Source organism: Oncorhynchus tshawytscha, unplaced genomic scaffold, assembly GCF_018296145.1.
Source record: "Oncorhynchus tshawytscha isolate Ot180627B unplaced genomic scaffold, Otsh_v2.0 Un_scaffold_4_pilon_pilon, whole genome shotgun sequence".
Taxonomy (NCBI): Eukaryota; Metazoa; Chordata; class Actinopteri; order Salmoniformes; family Salmonidae; genus Oncorhynchus; species Oncorhynchus tshawytscha.
This window is the reverse complement of record NW_024609834.1, coordinates 8,474-27,285: the sequence shown is the minus strand read 5'-3', so window position 1 is coordinate 27,285 and position 18,812 is coordinate 8,474. Positions and strand designations below refer to the sequence as shown.

At 40.3% G+C, this 18,812-nt stretch overlaps 1 protein-coding gene across 5 annotated transcripts; it reads right to left on the bottom strand.

The window, feature by feature from the left end:
- Positions 1-3,784: 3,784 nt before the first annotated feature.
- Positions 3,785-17,705, bottom strand: LOC112249200 (zinc finger protein 280C). 5 transcript variants are annotated; one of them, XM_024418965.2, is made up of 20 exons: positions 17,439-17,705; positions 16,707-16,882; positions 16,281-16,494; positions 15,820-15,919; positions 15,356-15,601; positions 15,146-15,211; positions 14,931-15,040; positions 13,118-13,317; positions 11,607-11,764; positions 11,321-11,421; positions 10,984-11,130; positions 8,392-8,526; positions 7,974-8,200; positions 7,145-7,285; positions 6,430-6,492; positions 6,116-6,234; positions 5,978-6,011; positions 5,136-5,178; positions 4,995-5,041; positions 3,785-4,885 (listed from the first exon to the last, which is right to left on the bottom strand). In XM_024418965.2, exons 4-20 carry the CDS (start codon positions 15,908-15,910, stop codon positions 4,252-4,254), a joined length of 2,562 nt encoding a protein of 853 aa, XP_024274733.2. In that variant the 5' UTR covers positions 15,911-15,919; positions 16,281-16,494; positions 16,707-16,882; positions 17,439-17,705; the 3' UTR covers positions 3,785-4,251. The 5 variants fall into 5 exon arrangements, with proteins under 5 accessions (XP_024274733.2, XP_024274730.2, XP_024274734.2 ...); XM_024418962.2 differs by having other exon boundaries at positions 15,356-15,604; positions 17,439-17,704; XM_024418966.2 differs by having other exon boundaries at positions 15,356-15,565; positions 17,439-17,704.
- Positions 17,706-18,812: the final 1,107 nt, after the last annotated feature.

Here is an 18,812-nt window from a genome sequence, read left to right as displayed (position 1 = left end):
CACTGGGGTTGCTTACCAAGACAGTGAATGTTCCTGAGTGGCTGAGTTAACAGTTCTGACTTAAATCTACTTGAAAATCTATGGCAAGACCTGAAATTGGTTGTCTAGCATTGATCAACAACCAATTTGACAGAGCTGGAAGAATTTAGAAAATAAAATGGGCAACTGTTGCACAATCCAGGTGTGGTAAAGCTTAGAGACTCAGCTGTAATGGTTGCCAAATGTGCTTCTACAAAGTATTGACTCAGGGGGGTGGATTAGATATTTCTGTATTTCATTTAACACATTACAAAAAAATCTAAAAACATGTTTTCACTTTGTCATTATGGGGTATTGTGTGAGATTTTTATTTTATTTAATCCATTTTGAATTCAGAGTGTAAAATAAACAAATGAGGAATACGTCAAGGGGTATACTTTGAAGGTATATCTCCTTGAAGCCTGAAAAATGATGGGGCCGTGATATCACTTAATTTCAGGTGATCCAAAGGCAATTTTTTTTTCATTTTGATCCTTTTCACAATGATGCAGGGACCATAATAAACAAACTCTCAGAAGCATGTCATTTTCTTTTTATCTTGCCTTTACAGCAGGGTTATTCAACTCTTACTCTGTCCGGAGCCTGCTGATTTTCTGTTCTACCTGATAATTAATTGCATCAGTCCCTGATTAGAGGAGAACAATGAAAAAAATGCAGTGGAACTGGCTTCGACATCCAGATGAGACATTGAAGGTTTTGCATATGCATTGTAGTCAAAAGGGCAACAATCTTTGAGTTTCACTTTTCAAAGTCTCATTGAAACTGTCAAACACTGTCAGCCATAGTTGACATTGACAGCCATTCTATGAAGCGTGTTCCCATTGAGCATCATTAGTTGACATTTGGAACACTTGCAAACAAATACAGATAGAAATGACTGGGGGGTGGGGGCTGTGCATACGTGAGGTGTTCTCACTTCACAAGATGGCAATGCTCCTCAAAGTCCCTGATATTTGACAGAAGTGTGCCTCCCTCTGAGACCTCATCTGTAAATCTTCAAAACGACTTCAAAACGGCTTGAGGTGACAACTGAGTATTGTATTTAGGCCTACTGTGCCCCGCCAGTAAAAGAGATGCTGAAATAATATGACAGAATTTAGTCTCTGATCTCATTGTTTTATTTCTTATTTGTTTAAATTTCTCTCAAGAAAGCGATAAAGATCCCACAAAGGATAAATCTAGGTTTTGGTTTACTACTACTGTAGTGGTGTACCCTTTCTGCACTGTCATGTCCTCTTAATACTGGTACAGTACAAACCATTGATTACAAGACAATCAGGCAATTCTTCTGAATTGATGTTCCACACAGGATATAAGCATAATAGACATTATTACTTCCCTGTTCTTGTCTATTTAAAAGTATGCAAAAAAACAGTCTAGCGTCACTGCTTGGGCAAATTCCGTATGTATTATCAGCACATGCTGGCCAAAAGCGACACCTTTGCTGTCACCTGTCAAATAAATTCAATCCATCTCTAGCTTGTTTACGCATCAATTTATGTCACCCTTCTCCCTCGAGCTTTTTGCATCCACAACCTCCCCATCAGCTGAAAATGCACCAAACTAACTAGCTGGCACAATGATCATTCATAGCAAAGGTGAAGACTTTTCAGTGCAAAGTCAACACTTATGTCAGTGTTAAACCTATCAAGATGCTTGTAATCTATGACAACTATTTGTGTGGTAACTGGGGAATCAATGCATTTCATTACTTTTCATGTAAACTGGGCAGTGATGAGTCTACACACAGTTGATCACCTCTCAACCATAATGAACATGGACAGTCAGTTCTTAATCAAGTCTCGGTAGCAGATTCAATAATGTATTACCAAAGTTTATTTACATGTTAGCACGACTGCAATGGAAACAGAGGGGATTAGATTACCTGGCCCAGTTGCCCACAGTGGGAGGAATTTGCACTGGTGAAAAGTGACTGCATTCTTTTTCAAGCCAGGTGCCCCGCTCTGGCTGATGGCAAAATTGTCTCAAAACAAAAATGACATAGGTTAAGCACGTGGAGTACGGAGTAGGATACTGGTTTCAAGTGAAAAAGGTGACTGCTTTTGATCAAAACACTATCTGCCTTCCCAATGCAAAGTAGTTTGAAAATTCAAACATTTTATGGAAGTGTTTCTGGATGATGCACCATGCTGCCAGTTGACAACATGACCGAGCGGCGTGGACTACTGTTCGATTTGAGAAGTGCGCTCCTCCCCCCTCACTGCTTTTGCCTGTGACAGGCCATAGACCGGTGTACCACGGTTCATTTGAATCAAACTCCCTCAAATGATTCAGATCCATTGGATTGCTCTCAAACTACAGACAAAGGGAAAGTGATGGATTATAAAACTCAGCAAAAAAAGAAACATCCCTTTTTCAGGACCCTGTCTTTCAAAGATAATTTGTAAAAATCCAAATAACTTCACAGATCTTCATTGTAAAGGGTTTAAACACTGTTTCCCATGCTTGTTCAATGAACCATAAACAATTAATGAACGGTTGTTAAGAAACAGCTTACAGACGGTAGGCAATTAAGGTCACAGTTATGAAAATGTAGGATACTAAAGAGGCCCTTCTACCGACTCTGAAAAACACCAAAAGAAAGATGCCCAGGGTCCCTGCTCATCTGCGTGAACGTGACTTAGACATGCTGCAAGGAGGCATGAAGACTGCAGCTGTGGCCAGGGAAATAAATTGAAATGTCCGTACTGCGAGACGCCGAAGACAGGGAGACAGGACGGACAGCTGACCGTCCTCACAGTGGCAGACCACGTGTAACAACACCTGGATCGGTACAACTGAACATCACACCTGCGGGAGAGGTACAGGATGGAAACTGCCCGAGTTACACCAGGAGCGCACAATCCCTCCCTCAGTACTCAGACAGGCCGCAATAGGCTGAGAGAGGCTGGACTGAGGGCTTGTAGGCCTGTTGTAAGGCAGGTCCTCACTAGACATCACCGGCAACAACGTCGCCTATGGGCACACACCCATCGTCGACGGACCAGACAGGACTGGCAAAAAGTGCACTTCACTGACGAGTCGCGATTGTCTCACCAGGGGTGATAGTCGGATTCGCGTTTATCGTTGAAGGAATGAGCGTTACACTGAAACCTGTACTCTTGAGCGGGATCAATTTGGATGTGGAGGGTCTGTCATGGTCTGGGGTGGTGTGTCACAGCATATCGGACTGAGCTTGTCATTGCAGGCAATCTCAATGCTGTGTGTTACATGTGGTACCCTTCCTGCAGGCTCATCCTGACATGACCCTCCAGCATGACAATGCCACTAGCCATACTGCTCGTTCCCTGTGTGATTTCCTGCAAGTCAGGAATGTCAGTGTTCTGCCATGGCCAGCGAAGAGCCAGGATCTCAATCCCATTGCGTACGTCTGGGACCTGTTGGATCGGAGGGTGAGGGCTAGGGCCATTCCCCCAAGAAATGTCTGGGAACTTGCAGGTGCCTCAGTGGAAGAATGGAGTAACAGCTCACAGGAAGAACTGGCAAATCTGGTGCAGTCCATGAGGAGGAGATGCACTGCAGTACTTAATGCAGCTGGTGGCCACACCAGATACTGACTTACTTTTGATTTTGACCCCCCTCCCTTTGTTCAGGGACACATTCAATTTCTGCTAGTCACATGTCTGTGGAACTTGTTCAGTTTATGTCTCAGTTGTTGAATCTTATGCTCATACAAATATTTACACGTTAAGTTTGCTGAAAATAAATGCAGTTGACAGTGAGGACATCTTTTTTTGCTGGGTTTAGTATATTAAAAATACATGAAATGAAAAGTCAATGGAAGTAGAGGTATCCAAAATAAACACAAAAGGCCTATATCTACTAGTGGAAGGATAGTCAAGAAGATATTTCCAGGATTTTTCACACTTGAGTACAAGTTCATAGATCAAGGAAAGCATAAACATTCAGATTTTGTATTTTTCGACACACTACAGAAAGTCAAATTATTCACATTGTGTACCATTTTCACTTTCATTGAAAGCTTACAACCAAATTTAAAGTTTGACAGAAGTAAAATCTTGCACTGCTGTTAGAAAAAAATGATACATGTTTTTCCAAATGTCAAATCTAATAAACACATAGCACATCTCAGCTTATCTCCATCTGGTCAAGGACATTAAACTAAGAAAATGGGGAAGAGAAATACATTAATAGTATGCAGTCTTAAAAATACATCCGGTCCACTTTTCTCTACTCCGAGGCTGCTGATTCCTTCAGTGTTTCAGGACTGGAGAGAATGTCTTTGTTCTCTGCCCTGACTTCAGCTGGACTTTGAGAGGACGAGGAGTTGTCCTTTGCTTCCACAATATTGTTCACCTCTTGGTCTACATTTAAGGGGATGGTCTCCAGGGAAGCGCTGACCATCTTACTGTCGTCAAAGCTCACAGATTCCGGTTTGCTTAATGACTCATGCAAACACGCCACGTCCCCCTCTAACTCACAGGCCAAAGAACTAGAGGGGGACCTGGTAGCTGACTGCAAAGCCCACCCCTCCCTCAGCTCCTCCTCAACTGAGCTTTCCATGAGTGTTTCACTTACTATGGGCTCTGACTGCAAAGACTGGTTTTCCTCAACTGAACTTTCCATGGGTGTTTCTAGCTCTGTAGCCTGTGTGACTCCCTGGATCTGATCTACTGTAGAGATCTGTGGAAGCCCTTGCACTTCCGCCACTCCTAGCTGGTTAACTGCTGCATCATCGTTGTCTAGTAGAATAACATCACCTCTTCCTGACTCTTGGGTCTGAACATGCATTACCTCTGGCCCATCCCCTCTTTCAGCAGCTGGGGTGATACACAAGACATTGGAGGTCTCAAATCTGGGAATACTGTGAATGAAAAGGGGGGGGGACACGTACCAAATCAATCTAATTGACTCCATCCAAGATGGTAAAAATATTTGTAGGTTCTATTTTGTGTGGACCATCCCTTAATTACCTGTGCAATTGTTCAGAAGCGCCACTCACTGTGGCAGTTTCAGCATTCTATATAACAAAAAAACAAACAGGTGCTGGGTTGAGGAAACCGTTCAAAATCAAACATATGTGTTTCTCAGGTACAATCCAGCTAGAGTAGTACCTGGATATCAGGGAACATCAGAGCAGACATCCCTTGCTTATTTCTGAAACAGAACAAAAGAGAAAATCACGACACATATCCATGAAACGTAGAGCCCTTTTAATAAAACAATTTATAAAACTACTTTGGAGATAGCATATGGAATAGGGTAATGAAAACTTAAAATTCATTTTCAGAGCATAATTAAGGCAGGCTTATCAGCACAGAATTAGTATCCAAATAGATTTATTTGACAAAATAGTAACTATTTTAATCATGAAGCAAAAGGACCAACATCCTTGTCCAGACAATCATTCTTCAAACAGAACGGGAATTTAGCATAAATATCAATTAGCATTGAATTGTGCATATTAAATTCTCAGGAAGAACAACATATTTATGAAATGATTACATTTGAACTTGATCTCATGTGTATTGTTAGTGCATTTGGCTCCTCAAAGGAATACAACAAATTAAGACGAGGATATTCTTGCAAGAGATTTTACAATGACCTTTCATTTCAGCAACTTCCCAATGACAAAATTACCTTACTGTAGGTACCAATTAATTAAGCAATGTTCTCTAGTATTAATTAAGGCCAAAGCTCCCATTTGCATTTGTGAAGGTCTAAAAAAAAAAGAAAAATCTGCTTAATATGCATCCCAATTAGCTTAACGTAAAAAGTATATGGTAAAGATTTCTCAAAATAATGGATGCTTCCAAACAAACTCGTAGGTCAGGGAGTTGGAAGTCTCACAAGTACTTGATCAAATTCTGAGATTCTCATTACAACACTATGAGGGGTGTTACTTTTATTTTAGGATGTTCTCGTTATCTGCTGCATTGGGAGAGTAGCTACTCACCCTCTAATGCCGTCATCAACAGCACCACCTTCTCCTGCAAGACAAGAAAAACGTGACATGCAGACAGGTTATTATTATTATATGAACAAAATGTGACGCCTAAGCATCTGGTTGTGAAGAATGTGATAAACGTTATACCTTTCTCTAGAATGACCTTACAGACGTGGTGTGGTCTGTCAATCAAATGCTTGCTCATGAGGTCAGTTCCATGCGCATCCGCCAGGAAGTCACAGTTCAGACAGACAAGGGTTAAATTCCTGCAAGACAGTAGGTAAAATGTGATTCATAATGAACCGAATAGAATAAACTTGCATGGTGCTTAATTATGGTAATGTTTGGTGAAAATGCAACACTACTTATTAAATACATCATTATCAAAAACTAGAGTGCAGAACAATGGCAACATTAGGGAATTGATTTGAGACCAGATTTGTTTAGTTAGGGACACGTACCTTAGGACAACTGGGATTTTCCTCATTTTCCGGAATCTCTCTTTTGAGATTGCACTATGGAACCTGACAAATATATATTTGTATATATTTAATATGAACAATAAAACATCCTCCCTGAGCCGACTAGGTGAAAAATCTGCACTAACCCTACTTCCTCCTGTAAGTCGCTCTGGATAAGAGCATCTGCTAAATGACTCAAATGTAAAAATGGGCATTACACTGTTCACAAAACATTAAGAACACCTACTCTTTCCATGACAGACTGACCAGGTAAAAGCTATGATTCCTTATTGATGTCACTTGTTAAATCCACTTCAAATCATTGTAGATTGAAGTGAGGAGACAGGTTTAAAAGGGATTTTTAAGCTTTGAGACAACTGAGACATGGATTGTGTATGTGTGTCATTCAGAGGGTGAATGGGCAAGACAAAATATTTTAAGTGCCTTTGAACAGGGTATGGTAGTATGTGCCAGGCGCACCAGTTTGTCAAGAACTGCACGCTGCCGGGTTTTTCACGCTCAGTTTCCCGTGTGTATCAAGAATGGTCCACCACCCAAAGGACATCCAGCCAACTTGACACAACTGTGGGAAGCATTGGAGTCAACATGGGCCAGCATCCCTGTGGAACGTTTGACACCTTGTAGGGGTGTTCCTAAAGTTTTGTACACTCAGTGTATAAATGTGTTATGAATCTGATACTCAAGGAGCTTTTACCTTATCATATGGTTTCCAAATGAAGTTTTGCAACTTGTCCGATACTTGCATGCACCACAAATTGCAACCATGGGATAGTGACTATAGAAGTCATAAATCTCCGAGTAGCACTCAATGCAGGTGTGTCTTCTTTCGCCAATACTAAAAGAGGAAAGAAAACTAATTTGGGCATCATTAATTCATTTATATTTAAAGTACTATTACCTTCAGTAACACATTCTGAGATACATTATTAAACATACAAGTTACTTGATTGGTGTAATATATTGATAACCAGGGCTCTGAAGTGTGACCATTTTGGTCGCAAATGCTCTTAAATATTTTGCTGTGCCACCTGAAATATTTTGGGAGCACCGTGCGACTATGAAAACAATCTCCCAGAGTATAATTGTTGTAATGATTAGGCGTCGCTGTACCGTTGTTTGAGTGACCAAGACATAAAAGCGAGCACAGATTTGTTACTGTCATGGTTAGGAGCTAATGCAGCACCACTACTGTGAAAACATATTGTTTCTAGCACAAATTGGTAAAAAGATACACCATATTACCTGAGCAATGTTCTATTGTGAAGTGGTTATACATTTATAAACCACTACACAAGCTGCTCCAAAACCACTCGCAGGCATTTGTTTACCTGTTGTTCAGTCATGTAACCTCATTAGCTCCTAACTTTTTTGAGTGCACCAGTTCTACCTATGAAACATTTGAATTTAGAGCCCTGTTCATAACCAACCATAAAAAGAATCAGCCCTGACCATAGTTTAGATTCTGTAACAGAAAATATGTAGTTTGTGAGGAAAAAAACAAGTTGACTGAGTGATGGACCGACCTGAGACTCTGCAACACATGGTTGTTCTTCTGCTGCTTAAGGAGCTTCTTGCTCACTGTGGCCTTGCCTTTACCCCCACTGCTGCCCTGTGTGGTAGATGTACTACTCTGAGCTTTTACTTTGGCTACCTTCATGCCTGAGACCTCTGGTATGACACTGACACTGGATTTTTCAGCAGCATGAGTGGAACTGGGAGATGGCCCGGTCAGAGAGGCCCGGATAGTCACCTGAAATATGTATTTTAAAAAAACAGATCAAATTAAGATTCTCTGAATTCATGCCATGATTTAAACGCTTGTAATAGAAATTGCTTTTAAATGAGGGCTTATTGCGGTTGCCATTGATTTTATCTATATTGTAGATAATTGGTACAGAGGTATTGAGATGTTTTGCTAGGCTAAATAAGAACAGTCAAAACCTTGGTTCCAGGAGGAAGGCCCTCCAGAGCTTTGGGTTTTTGGAAAGTCTTATGGTGCTGAGTCTTGTGATCCACTCGCTCCTTGTAGGTGAGGAAATTCAGCCTGCATTTCCCGCAACGATTAATTCCTTTTTTCTGGCAAATTGACAAAACAAGTACAATAGAAAAACATGAGACTGCATATAGGTACAGTTGAAGTCGGAAGTTTACATACACTTAAGGGGTCATTAAAACTCATTTTTCAACCACTCCACAAATTTCTTCTTAACAAACTAGAATTTTGGCAAGTCAGTTAGGACATCTACTTTGTGCATGACACAAGTCATTTTTCCAACAATTGTTTACAGACAGATTTTTTCACTGTATCACAATTCCAGTGGGTCTGAAGTTTACATACACTAAGTTGACTGTGCCTCTAAACAGCTTGGAAAATTCCAGAAAATGTCATGGCTTTAGAAGCTTCTGATAGGCTAATTGACATCATTTGAGTCAATTGGAGGTGTACCTGTGGATGTATTTCAAGGCCTACCTTCAAACGCAGTGCCTCTTTGCTTGACATCATGGGAAAATCAGCCAAGACCTCAGAAATAAAATTGTAAAACTCCACAAGTCTGGTTCATCATTGGGAGCAATTTCCAAACGCCTGAAGGTACCACGTTCATCTGTACAAACAATATTACGCAAGTATAAACACCATGGGACCAAGCAGCCGTCATACCGCTCAGGAAGGAGACGCATTCTGTCTCCTAGAGATGAACGTACCTTGGTGTGAAAAGTGCAAATCAATCCCAGAACAGCAAAGGACCTTGTGAAGATGCTGGAGAAAACGGGTACAAAAGTATCTCTATCCACAGTAAAATGAGTCCTATATCGACATAACCTGAAAGGCCGCTCAGCAAGGAAGAAGCCACTGCTCCAAAACCACCATAATAAAGCCAGACTATGGTTTGCAACTGCACATGGGGACAAAGATGGTACTTTTTGGAGAAATGTCCTCTGGTCTGATGGAAGAAAAATGGAACTGTTTGGCCATAATGACCATCTCTATGTTTGGAGGAAAAAAGGAGAGGCTTGCAAGCCGAAGAACACCATCCCAACCGTAAAGCACGGGGGTGGCAGCATCATGTTGTGGGGGTGGTTTGCTGCAGGAGGGACTGGTGCACTTCACAAAATAGATGGCATCATGAGGGAGGAAAATTATGTGGATATATTGAAGCAACATCAAGACATCAGTCAGGTTAAAGCTTGGTCGCAAATGGGCGGCAGGTAGCCTAGTGGTTAGAGCGTTGGACTAGTAACCGGAAGGTTGCAAGATCAGATCCCCGAGCTGACAAGGTAAAAATCTGTAATTCTGCCCCTGAACAAGGCAGTTAACCCACTGTTCCTAGGCAGTCATTGAAAATAAGAATTTATTCTTAACTGACTTAATTAAATAAAGCTAAAATTAAAAATGAGATAAAAAATCTTCCCAATGGACAATGACCCCAAGCATACTTCCAAAGTTGAGGCAAAATGGCTTAAGGACAACAAAGGCACGGTATTGGAGTGGCCATCACAAAGCCCTGACCTCAATCCCATAGAAAATTTGTGGGCGGAAATGAAAAATAATGTGCGAGCAAGGAGGCCTACAAACCTGACTCAGTTACACCAGCTCTGTCACGAGGAAAGGGCCAAAATTCACCCAACTTATTGTGGGAAGCTTGTGGAAAGCTACCCGAAATGTTTGACCCAAATTAAACAAATTAAAGTCAATGCTACCAAATACGAATTGAGTGTATGTAAAACTTCTGACCCACTGGGAATGTGATGAAAGAAATAAAAGCAGAAATAAATTATTCTTTACTATTATTCTGACATTTCACATTCTTAAAATAAAAGTGGTGAGCCTAACTGACCTAAGACAGGACATTTTTACTAGGATTGAAATATCAGGAATCTTGACAACCTGAGTTTAAATGTATTTGGCTAAGGTGTGTCTAAACTTCGGACTTCAACTGTAGATAATAGTTTCAGCTATCCATAGTAAAGGGTAAGATTTCAGAACAATGTGTCATTTCTGTGTTTTGTTGGTTGGCACAGCTAACAGGGTCATTGAATCCTTTTTAATTCTTACAGCATTGGCTGGCTTGGTATTAGACTAACGTTTCTGTTGGCTTTGTTCTATGGCTACATACAGTGATTTGTGGAGTTGATCTGGTTTGGGTTTTTTTTGTCAGAGAGAGCCCATTAGGCAGGTGAAAGGAAGCAGACATTGCTGTAAGACAGTTATGTATTACATCAATGTGTTCAGCAGACAAACAAATCAATCCAACCCCAGAATGAAAGCCAATAAGGCAACTCACAAGCGTGTTCAATAAAAAACATTTTTAAAACCAGCCAGCTTTAAAACTCAAACTCTGAGAGAAAACTGTTTGCAGCATTCACTGCTTTATTAAGAGGCTGAAACATCAGGAAACTGACAGGAAATTACGTGTGCCAGGTCAGTCAGAACATGAGCCCCATCAATCAAAAATGACCCAATCAACATATTTATTGATCATGAATTGTTGCACATATTTATCAATAGAAAAGTACCCAATATAAGCCTCTTACCTGATGCTTCATATAGTGCTGCATGTAGACATGACCACTTTTAAGAACTTTAAGGCAGAATGGACAAAGGAGATCCTTTGTGTTTTCATGCACCGTACGGAAGTGTGTGTCCACATCGGTAAAGAATGAAGACCGGTAGTTGCACACCTGGAAGGAGACAATTGAAGCATTAGTGTGAATAATAAATGGTTCTGGAGGATTGCAAGTCAAATCCCTTCAATAATTTTAATTAAATGTTTCAATTCCTGATTGTAATGCCAGGGCATCTCTACTATCAACTATTAATAACTTTTCTTTGTGAACAAACTACTATAAAAACACGATTGATAAAATGTACCTGGCAGACATAGGGCATCTCGCCAGGCTTGTGGTTGTCCTTCATGTGTTCCAGGAGCACTTGCTCAGACTCGAAAGCTAATTCACATATCTTGCAATTGGCTACAAAAACAACAAGAATGAATGACTAAAATGGGCCCACTTGTTAAAGACAGGTTGATTATAGTTATATAAATAAAGCTATGTACAATAATGTATGATTGCTTGAGACAGTGTTCAATACGTTAAGGTGAAATGTATGGTTTCATTGATGTTTCATGTTGGTTGCTATTGACTGGTATGCCTACTTGAAGATTCGACCATGCTGTGGGCACTCTCAACGTGGCACTGCAGCTGGAATGGGGTTGAGTACTGCCGGTAGCAGTGTTGGCAGGTAGTGTGGCTTTCCCAGCTCTCACTGTTCTGCTTCTCCAGCTCCAGATGGTGCTTCATGTGGTTCATGAACCTACAAGAGTCACCAAAGTTCAAGATAAGACATCAGTAGCAATGTAGCGTCAGAAACCACAAATGCCAAAGCAACGAAGTGTCAGCTTCGCCGTTTATCTTTTAAAAATTGCATTGTAAAATGTCATTTTTAAACAAGCTATTAAAAACGAGAAAAATGTGTAACTATCCAACCCACCAGAGCAAATTTAAAAAATGTTGTGAAAATATGGTAAAAAGCTCATTCGCTTGTTAGTGAAACGTTTCTTTAAATAATTAAAGAAATATATGCATACATGCATAAATAACTAACTACCCTACTTCAACCCACATTTAGAAAACAAAAAACTAACTTAACGTATTGAGCCAAATTACAGCGAAGCCGTATTCAATAACACTTCAACAGATCGTGGCCTATGTGCAACACCAAACCTGCACGTCAGATTAAAAAAATAAATGAGCAACCACTGTGCACCTCACTTCCTAAGGATGCATAATTGCCATTATAATACTGCCAATTACGCACAGCTTTTTGTTTTGCTTAATGTGGTGTTCCACGGCTGCCCCGAGCCACACGACCTCTACATGTAACCGCTGCACTGACAAGGCAGGCAAGGCCCATTTTTCAGCCAGCAGTCTTACCTCAGCTCCCTAATAGGAATTTTTATGCAGACAAACTATGACCTCTGCTGCCAGACTGGGTTCAGTACAAATGCGTCTGCCCATTAAAAGGAGCTTACAGAGGCTTTTCTTGCAACATCCTGAAGCAAAGTTATTTAATCAAAGGAGCAGTTCTTACACCATCCAAACTAGCAGCCATTATTCATCTCTGGCCCCAAGTGGGAATATGAGTTGATATGTCATCCATCTGGGGGAGAAAACTGTGATGAGGGCTGAAACACGTTGAATCTCCTCTCTTCACATTGAAGTTAATCACTCTCCATGGGCAGAGGGCTCATTTAACACCTGTTCATGAACACCATTTCCATGCACCAAAACAGCACAGTAGACACTTGGGGTGAAGTATTGACGAAAGGCCAGTTGATGTATCCATTCATTACCAATAACAGTGAGCCATTCATGTAAATATAGAAGATATGTCCACTGATCTGCTTATTGGTGGCAGTAATTGTGTAATGTGTTTGCATTATGTAAACATGTGAAATGCCAAATGTATTGTTTTCATTATGCCACTGGACAAATATGGATATGGAGGAGTTCTTTAGATTAGAACATGACCTGTCTAAACAAACACATTTTGTGCAGTAGAAACGACACCCTTTTTTCGTCACAATTAATCGTATTATTCAGGAATACAGTGGCTTATTGAAAACAAAAGCAGAGCTGCACAGCAAGCAACGCCTGCTGTAGTTACCTGACGTTGTTCTTGAGTACTTTCAAACAGCTCTGGCACTTATAGGTAAATGGGGTCTTCTGCTGCTGCAATTTTGGTTTGTCTCCCTCAAATCTACCATAGTAGAAGTCTGTGACAAGCATGATGCGCTTGCTTGCAAAAAGGTAAGTAGACTTCGGGGTTGAGGGGAAGACACATTCCAACAGGTGAGGACAACATTTCTGAAATTAAAGTAAATGTAAAATAGGTGAACAAATTACAATCTGCAGAGTTGATATTGTAGTTCTTAAAGTGCCTCTAAGTCTCTAGTTCATGCACTAATAGCAAGGCTCGACATTACCGCTTGTCCTCTTGTTCGGGACAAGTAAAAAATAAATATTTCGACAAGAACATAGATTTGTTCCAAATGGACAAGTAAAAAAATTCACAAAAATCAAACAATTACTACAATCAGAATTGGATGTGAGAAGCAAACACTGAAATAATATTCAAATCTATTTTTCATGTACATAAATAAAAAAGCCTGCACATCAAATTGTAATTGATATGCATATTAGCTACAGCCAGCCGCATGTCCTGACCGATGCTGACATGAGGGAGACGGCAGAAAATGTAGGCACACTTTAATGAGAATTTTAATTACATAAATATAGGCTAAACGGCAGCCATGTTTGACCAATAATGAAAGATAATTAACATTAACGTCTGAAGGCTTGATTCTGTCGACATACTCAAAGCACATCGTTCAGATCTAATGGTCACAAAACCGGAGCGTGAAAGACAGTACATGATGCACACTGCACATCACCCACCTTGAATCTGAGCAGAGGCAGCCAACATTTTGAAACTATTTCATAATAAACTTAAATTGTTTAAAACCTGGAAGTTTCATGTCGAGGTTTTAAACAATTAAGCAGGTCTTAACTTTTTTCAAAGTACTCGAGACTAGGCAAAATATGACCACAGAAATATTGAAACCAGAATTTCTCATGTTCTATTGGTTTTCAAATCAACAATATTTAATTTCCCAACAGCCAAAGGCATAATACTAGTCATGAGTAAACCATACCAGTTTATACATCTTTAGATCTCCCCTCTTCATTGCAAACAGATATTCTAAACTCTGTCATATGAAACCGCTCGCACATGTGTGGAGCGCTTTTGAGAAAGGTGCTTTCCCACTAATTGCATGTTGGAACATTTATGCGTAGCCTAAGGGCTTGTGCACATTGTTGAGTTTATAATAAGAAATAAAACAAATCAACATTTTAAGCAAAACGGTCTGGTCTGATGCATCAGCCTCACTGCTTTTATAAAAATAAAAAGTATGTCATCCCAGAACTGTCCCAGAGTCTGTTTTGAACCGCATACATGTTTTATCGTCCCAGGGACGCCCTTTAATATATAAAGACATAAAAAGTATTTGGTTGTAATTGTAATGTTGTAATATTTTATAGGCTACCAAGGGTGGCAAACTATTCTCAAGGAGAGCTTTAAAAGGGACAGGGTTGTATTTTGAGACACAAATGAATATGCAAAGATGCCAATAGGCAGACTGTAGCCCAGCAACATTTATCAGATTTGTTTTAATGGTAAAAAAATTAAAAAGTTATTCATTTTACTTTGAAAAGTGGTTCCTTGAATCATATAACGATGTAAAAATGGTGTTAGCCTTTTTTTTTGGAACAAGTAAACAAAAGATCTGTCCTTGTCCGAAGTACAAGTGGCTGAAAAAGTTAATGTCAAGCCCTGAATAGCAACATTATAGAATATTTATGTAAAACAATTGACACAGCTAAAGGCATGCATTTTAGAATGACTGAAGTAAACTCACCACCATGTGGTCTTTCATAGCAGCTTGTTGGTAGAAATCAAATTTACACTTTGGACATTTTTTACAAAAACGTGCTCCATTTTCTAATATCTCCTGGGCGTGGGGAGACCCTGCAAAAACAAAAAACAAAATTTCAGTTGTAAAAATAAACAAGTAACAGTGCTAGTGAATCTAGCTAATAACAGAGCATGCAACTGATGTAAGGAAACCCCTACCTATGCCCTGCTTTGCTTTTTTAGCTGTGCTGTTTTGGTCTTGAGGTAAACCTCGTTTGCCATAGTCTGTTTAAGGGAAGAAAATAGATTCATACTTATTATCACAAGTCACATGCAATCTTCAGATCATGAGGTCACACACAGTTTTCCTGACCACTTGACCTACCCAGGAATATCTCTGGGTCAAACAAGTAAGATATTTTGGCTTACCCCAGCTGTTGCCTTTGGCTTGAATAACTGGGGACACAATCTGGAGGTTGGTAGAATTTGAGCGGTTGGGCTGGGAAGACAATGCAGCGGGGCCCTGCACATTGGACAAGGTCACTACGTTGTTGTGGATCATGTGCACTTGAGGCCTGTGGATGACCCCAGGTAAAAGCTTCCCTGGAGTCACCTGCTGCAGAATGTGCTGCTGGCCTGCTGCCGGAGTCATCTGCTGCAGAATGTGCTGCTGGCCTGCTGAAAAAAACCACACACATTACAAATATGAAACACTGCAAAAAGCAGTATGTGTGTGCTGTGGCTGTATAGGGAATATATAAGTTTACTTGAGCAAAGATTCACTAAATTAATTTCCAATTATTAGTCTGCTCTGAAATACAAAAATGTGTGTTATGTTGGTTTGTTGCTTGCCTGCCTGCAATCAAGTTAAGATGTAATATTTCTATTTTTACCTGGAACCACAGTGAAAGATGTCCCAGGGGGATACTGTTTCCCAAGGGAAGCAAGGAAAGCTGAGTTGGCTGATAACTGTGGTGTGGTCATAATGTAACCCTAAGAAAAAAGGCAAACAGTTTTTATTAAAACATTGCACCAACACCACTACAGCCAAAAGTTAAATCCCTATAACTAAACAGGTGCCCAGTCAAAGCACTTCTCTGTCCCAGCACCACAATCGTGAAAAACCTGCATTTGGATTTTCCTACTGACACTGACTTTGCTGATAACTACGTTATTGAGGAACATGTACTTACAACTGTGATGTGTTTGTCTCACCTAGCCATCTTAGGATTAATACAGTAATTGTACGTTTCTCTGGATAAGAGTCTCTGCTAAATGACTCAAATTTAATGTGTGTTCTTTGTAATGTATAGCAAAGTGGAATAAGGGATATGTAAAGCAAAACACAATATACCTGGTTGTTGATAATGATGGGCTGTGGTGGTACTGCTGTTAAGGGTCGAGGTGCATTGTTCAACCCTTTCCCAGGAATTATGATGTTGTGGGGAACTGGACCCCGAGTGAGATGAGCTTGCGGGAGTTGTGTGTCATTATCATCCTAGGGGCTCTTGGTCTTCCAACTCCACCACTTTGAACTGGGGTGGTCTTCACATTTCTTTGGTTGTTTGCTTCAAAGACAGGTCAGATAATTAACCACTCTTGTTTATGTATCAATGCAATAAAATCTATATTGATAATCATATTTACCAACTTTGTAGAGCAACTAAGGGGAAAGGATCCAATGGAAGGATATTGTGTATGCAAACTATCCAAACTAGAGAAAACAGACCGTGTGAGAGACCTAACATTAACTGAGCCATACCAAGAGAAGAACACATACTTGGTCTGGTGTTAATAATGGTGCCCTTTGAAGTACTAAGCTCCCCAACAAATATAGGTTCATCGTCGTCGTCATCATGTTTACCGTCGCCCAACAAATTAACTTCGGGTGTCTGTCTCTGCCATGGCTCCAGCTCCTCTTCCTCACATTCCATAAAAAGCTCGGACATTGCGAAGCTGAAAATGGATGAGAGTTACGTTAATGTTCGCTAGAAACAAACAGTTAACTAGCTAGCTAGTCAAACGAAGTTAGCCATGGTTTCTTCAGCTAGCTGTGGGCTAACGTTAGCTAACATGTTTTGCGTACCTGGCTAACTAGCTACCGTTAGTAGGAAAAGCTAGGAAATTGGAAACGTTTATTCCCCATAGCCGTGCGCCCGCGAGACTAGTTAGTTAATGGATCTTTTGCTTATTTCCCGTCGAAAAACCATAGCTAGCTACACAAAAGGCTGGAAATACAATGCAGAACACCACATAGTTAACTAGATAAACTAACGTTATCTACCGAAACGTCCAGTTGCCATCTATTTTAGTTCACTACAGTAGCTAGCTAACTCTGCTAGCCAGCCATTATTAGCTAGTGTGGGCAACCAATCATGGCGTCTGGCGCGACAACACAACATCGATCTCTTTGTTCCAACTTCATTTTATCTGATGCAGTAGAACTAAGAAATGCTATTCAACAATACCAACATTGTACGTATACCAGTGGCCAAGTACAGAGTCCACTTACCTTTTAATCTAACGTTTAACTGAGTGGTTAGTCCTTAGTACAAAATGAGAAATACCTTCAATGGAGCGCCTGTGAATATTGTGGTGGCTGATGGGAAATGTGGGGTTTGCTGAAAGGAAGGTTACCACTGCCTCAAAATTAGCTGTATCGTTAACATCTATGAAAACAACAATTAGTTAGAGTTAACAGTGTGGTTTGGTTTAACATCACATTTTAAGAAGATAAATTATAGAAATAGGCAGGGTTTATGACTTTGTGGAAGTGGAAACTGTTGACAAACATAGGAAGAGGCGACGTATTGGTGTTTACTCCGCCCAAAATCTTCTTCTATGGTATAATGGCGGTGTGCAAACAGACACCGCCCAAAGTCTGTCCACGTTTTAAGCAGATCAGCTTAATTCTTCTTCTTGAAATGTGTATTGGCGGATCACAACAACGGAAATGTGGCATTACACCTCACCTACTGTATTTAGGTGAGGCCATCTTAAAGATATAAAACTGTATTTTTTTTGTGAAGAATCAACAACAAGTGGGACACAATCATGAAGTGGAACGACATTTATTGGATATTTCAAACTTTTTTAACAAATCAAAAACTGAAAAATTGGGCGTGCAAATTATTCCAGCCCCCTTAAGATTAATACTTTGTGCGTAGCCACCTTTTGCTGCGATTACGGCTGTAGTCGGCAGGGTATGTCTCTATCAGTTTTGCACATCGAGAGACTGAAATTTTTTCCCATTCCTCTTTTGCAAAACAGCTCGAGCTCAGTGAGGTTGGATGGAAGCATTTGTGAACAGCAGTTTCAGTTCTTTCCACAGATTCTCGGTGGATTCAGGTCTGGACTTTGACTTGGCCATTCTAACACCTGGATATGTTTATTTTTTGAACCATTCCATTGTAGATTTTGCTTTATGTTTTGGATCATTGTCTTGTTGGAAGACAAATCTCCGTCCCAGTCTCCCAGGTCTTTTGCAGACTCCATCAGGTTTTCTTCCAGAATGGTCCTGTATTTGGCTCCATCCATCTTCCCATCAATTTTAACCATCTTCCCTGTCCCTGCTGAAGAAAAGCAGGCCCAAACCATGATGCTGCCACCACCCATGTTTGACCAGTGGGGATGGTGTGTTCAGGATGTGATGAGCTGTGTTGCTTTTACGCTAAACATAACGTTTTGCTCCAATCCAGGTTTCTCTGGTTCTGAGGCAAGCAAGATTGGGTCCCATATTTATAATTTAATTAACATAAAACAATTGATGCACTCCATGCAAGTTTGCATTGATGCACTGGTAAGTGAAAAATCTCAATGTCTGAATATGATCTATGACAAGGTATGGATTAGCAACATCAACACTCTGACGTTATCCATTTCAGCC

Coding starts and splice junctions, on each gene's coding strand:
- LOC112249200 (XM_024418962.2), bottom strand. CDS start 15,910: ATGACCACACCACAGTTATCAGCCAACTCAGCTTTCCTTGCTTCCCTT. Junction 11,131..11,320: donor AGATGCCCTATGTCTGCCAG/GTACATTTTATC, acceptor GTCTCCTTCCAG/GTGTGCAACTACCGGTCTTC. Junction 6,493..7,144: donor TTTGGAAACCATATGATAAG/GTAAAAGCTCCT, acceptor TATATTTGTCAG/GTTCCATAGTGCAATCTCAA.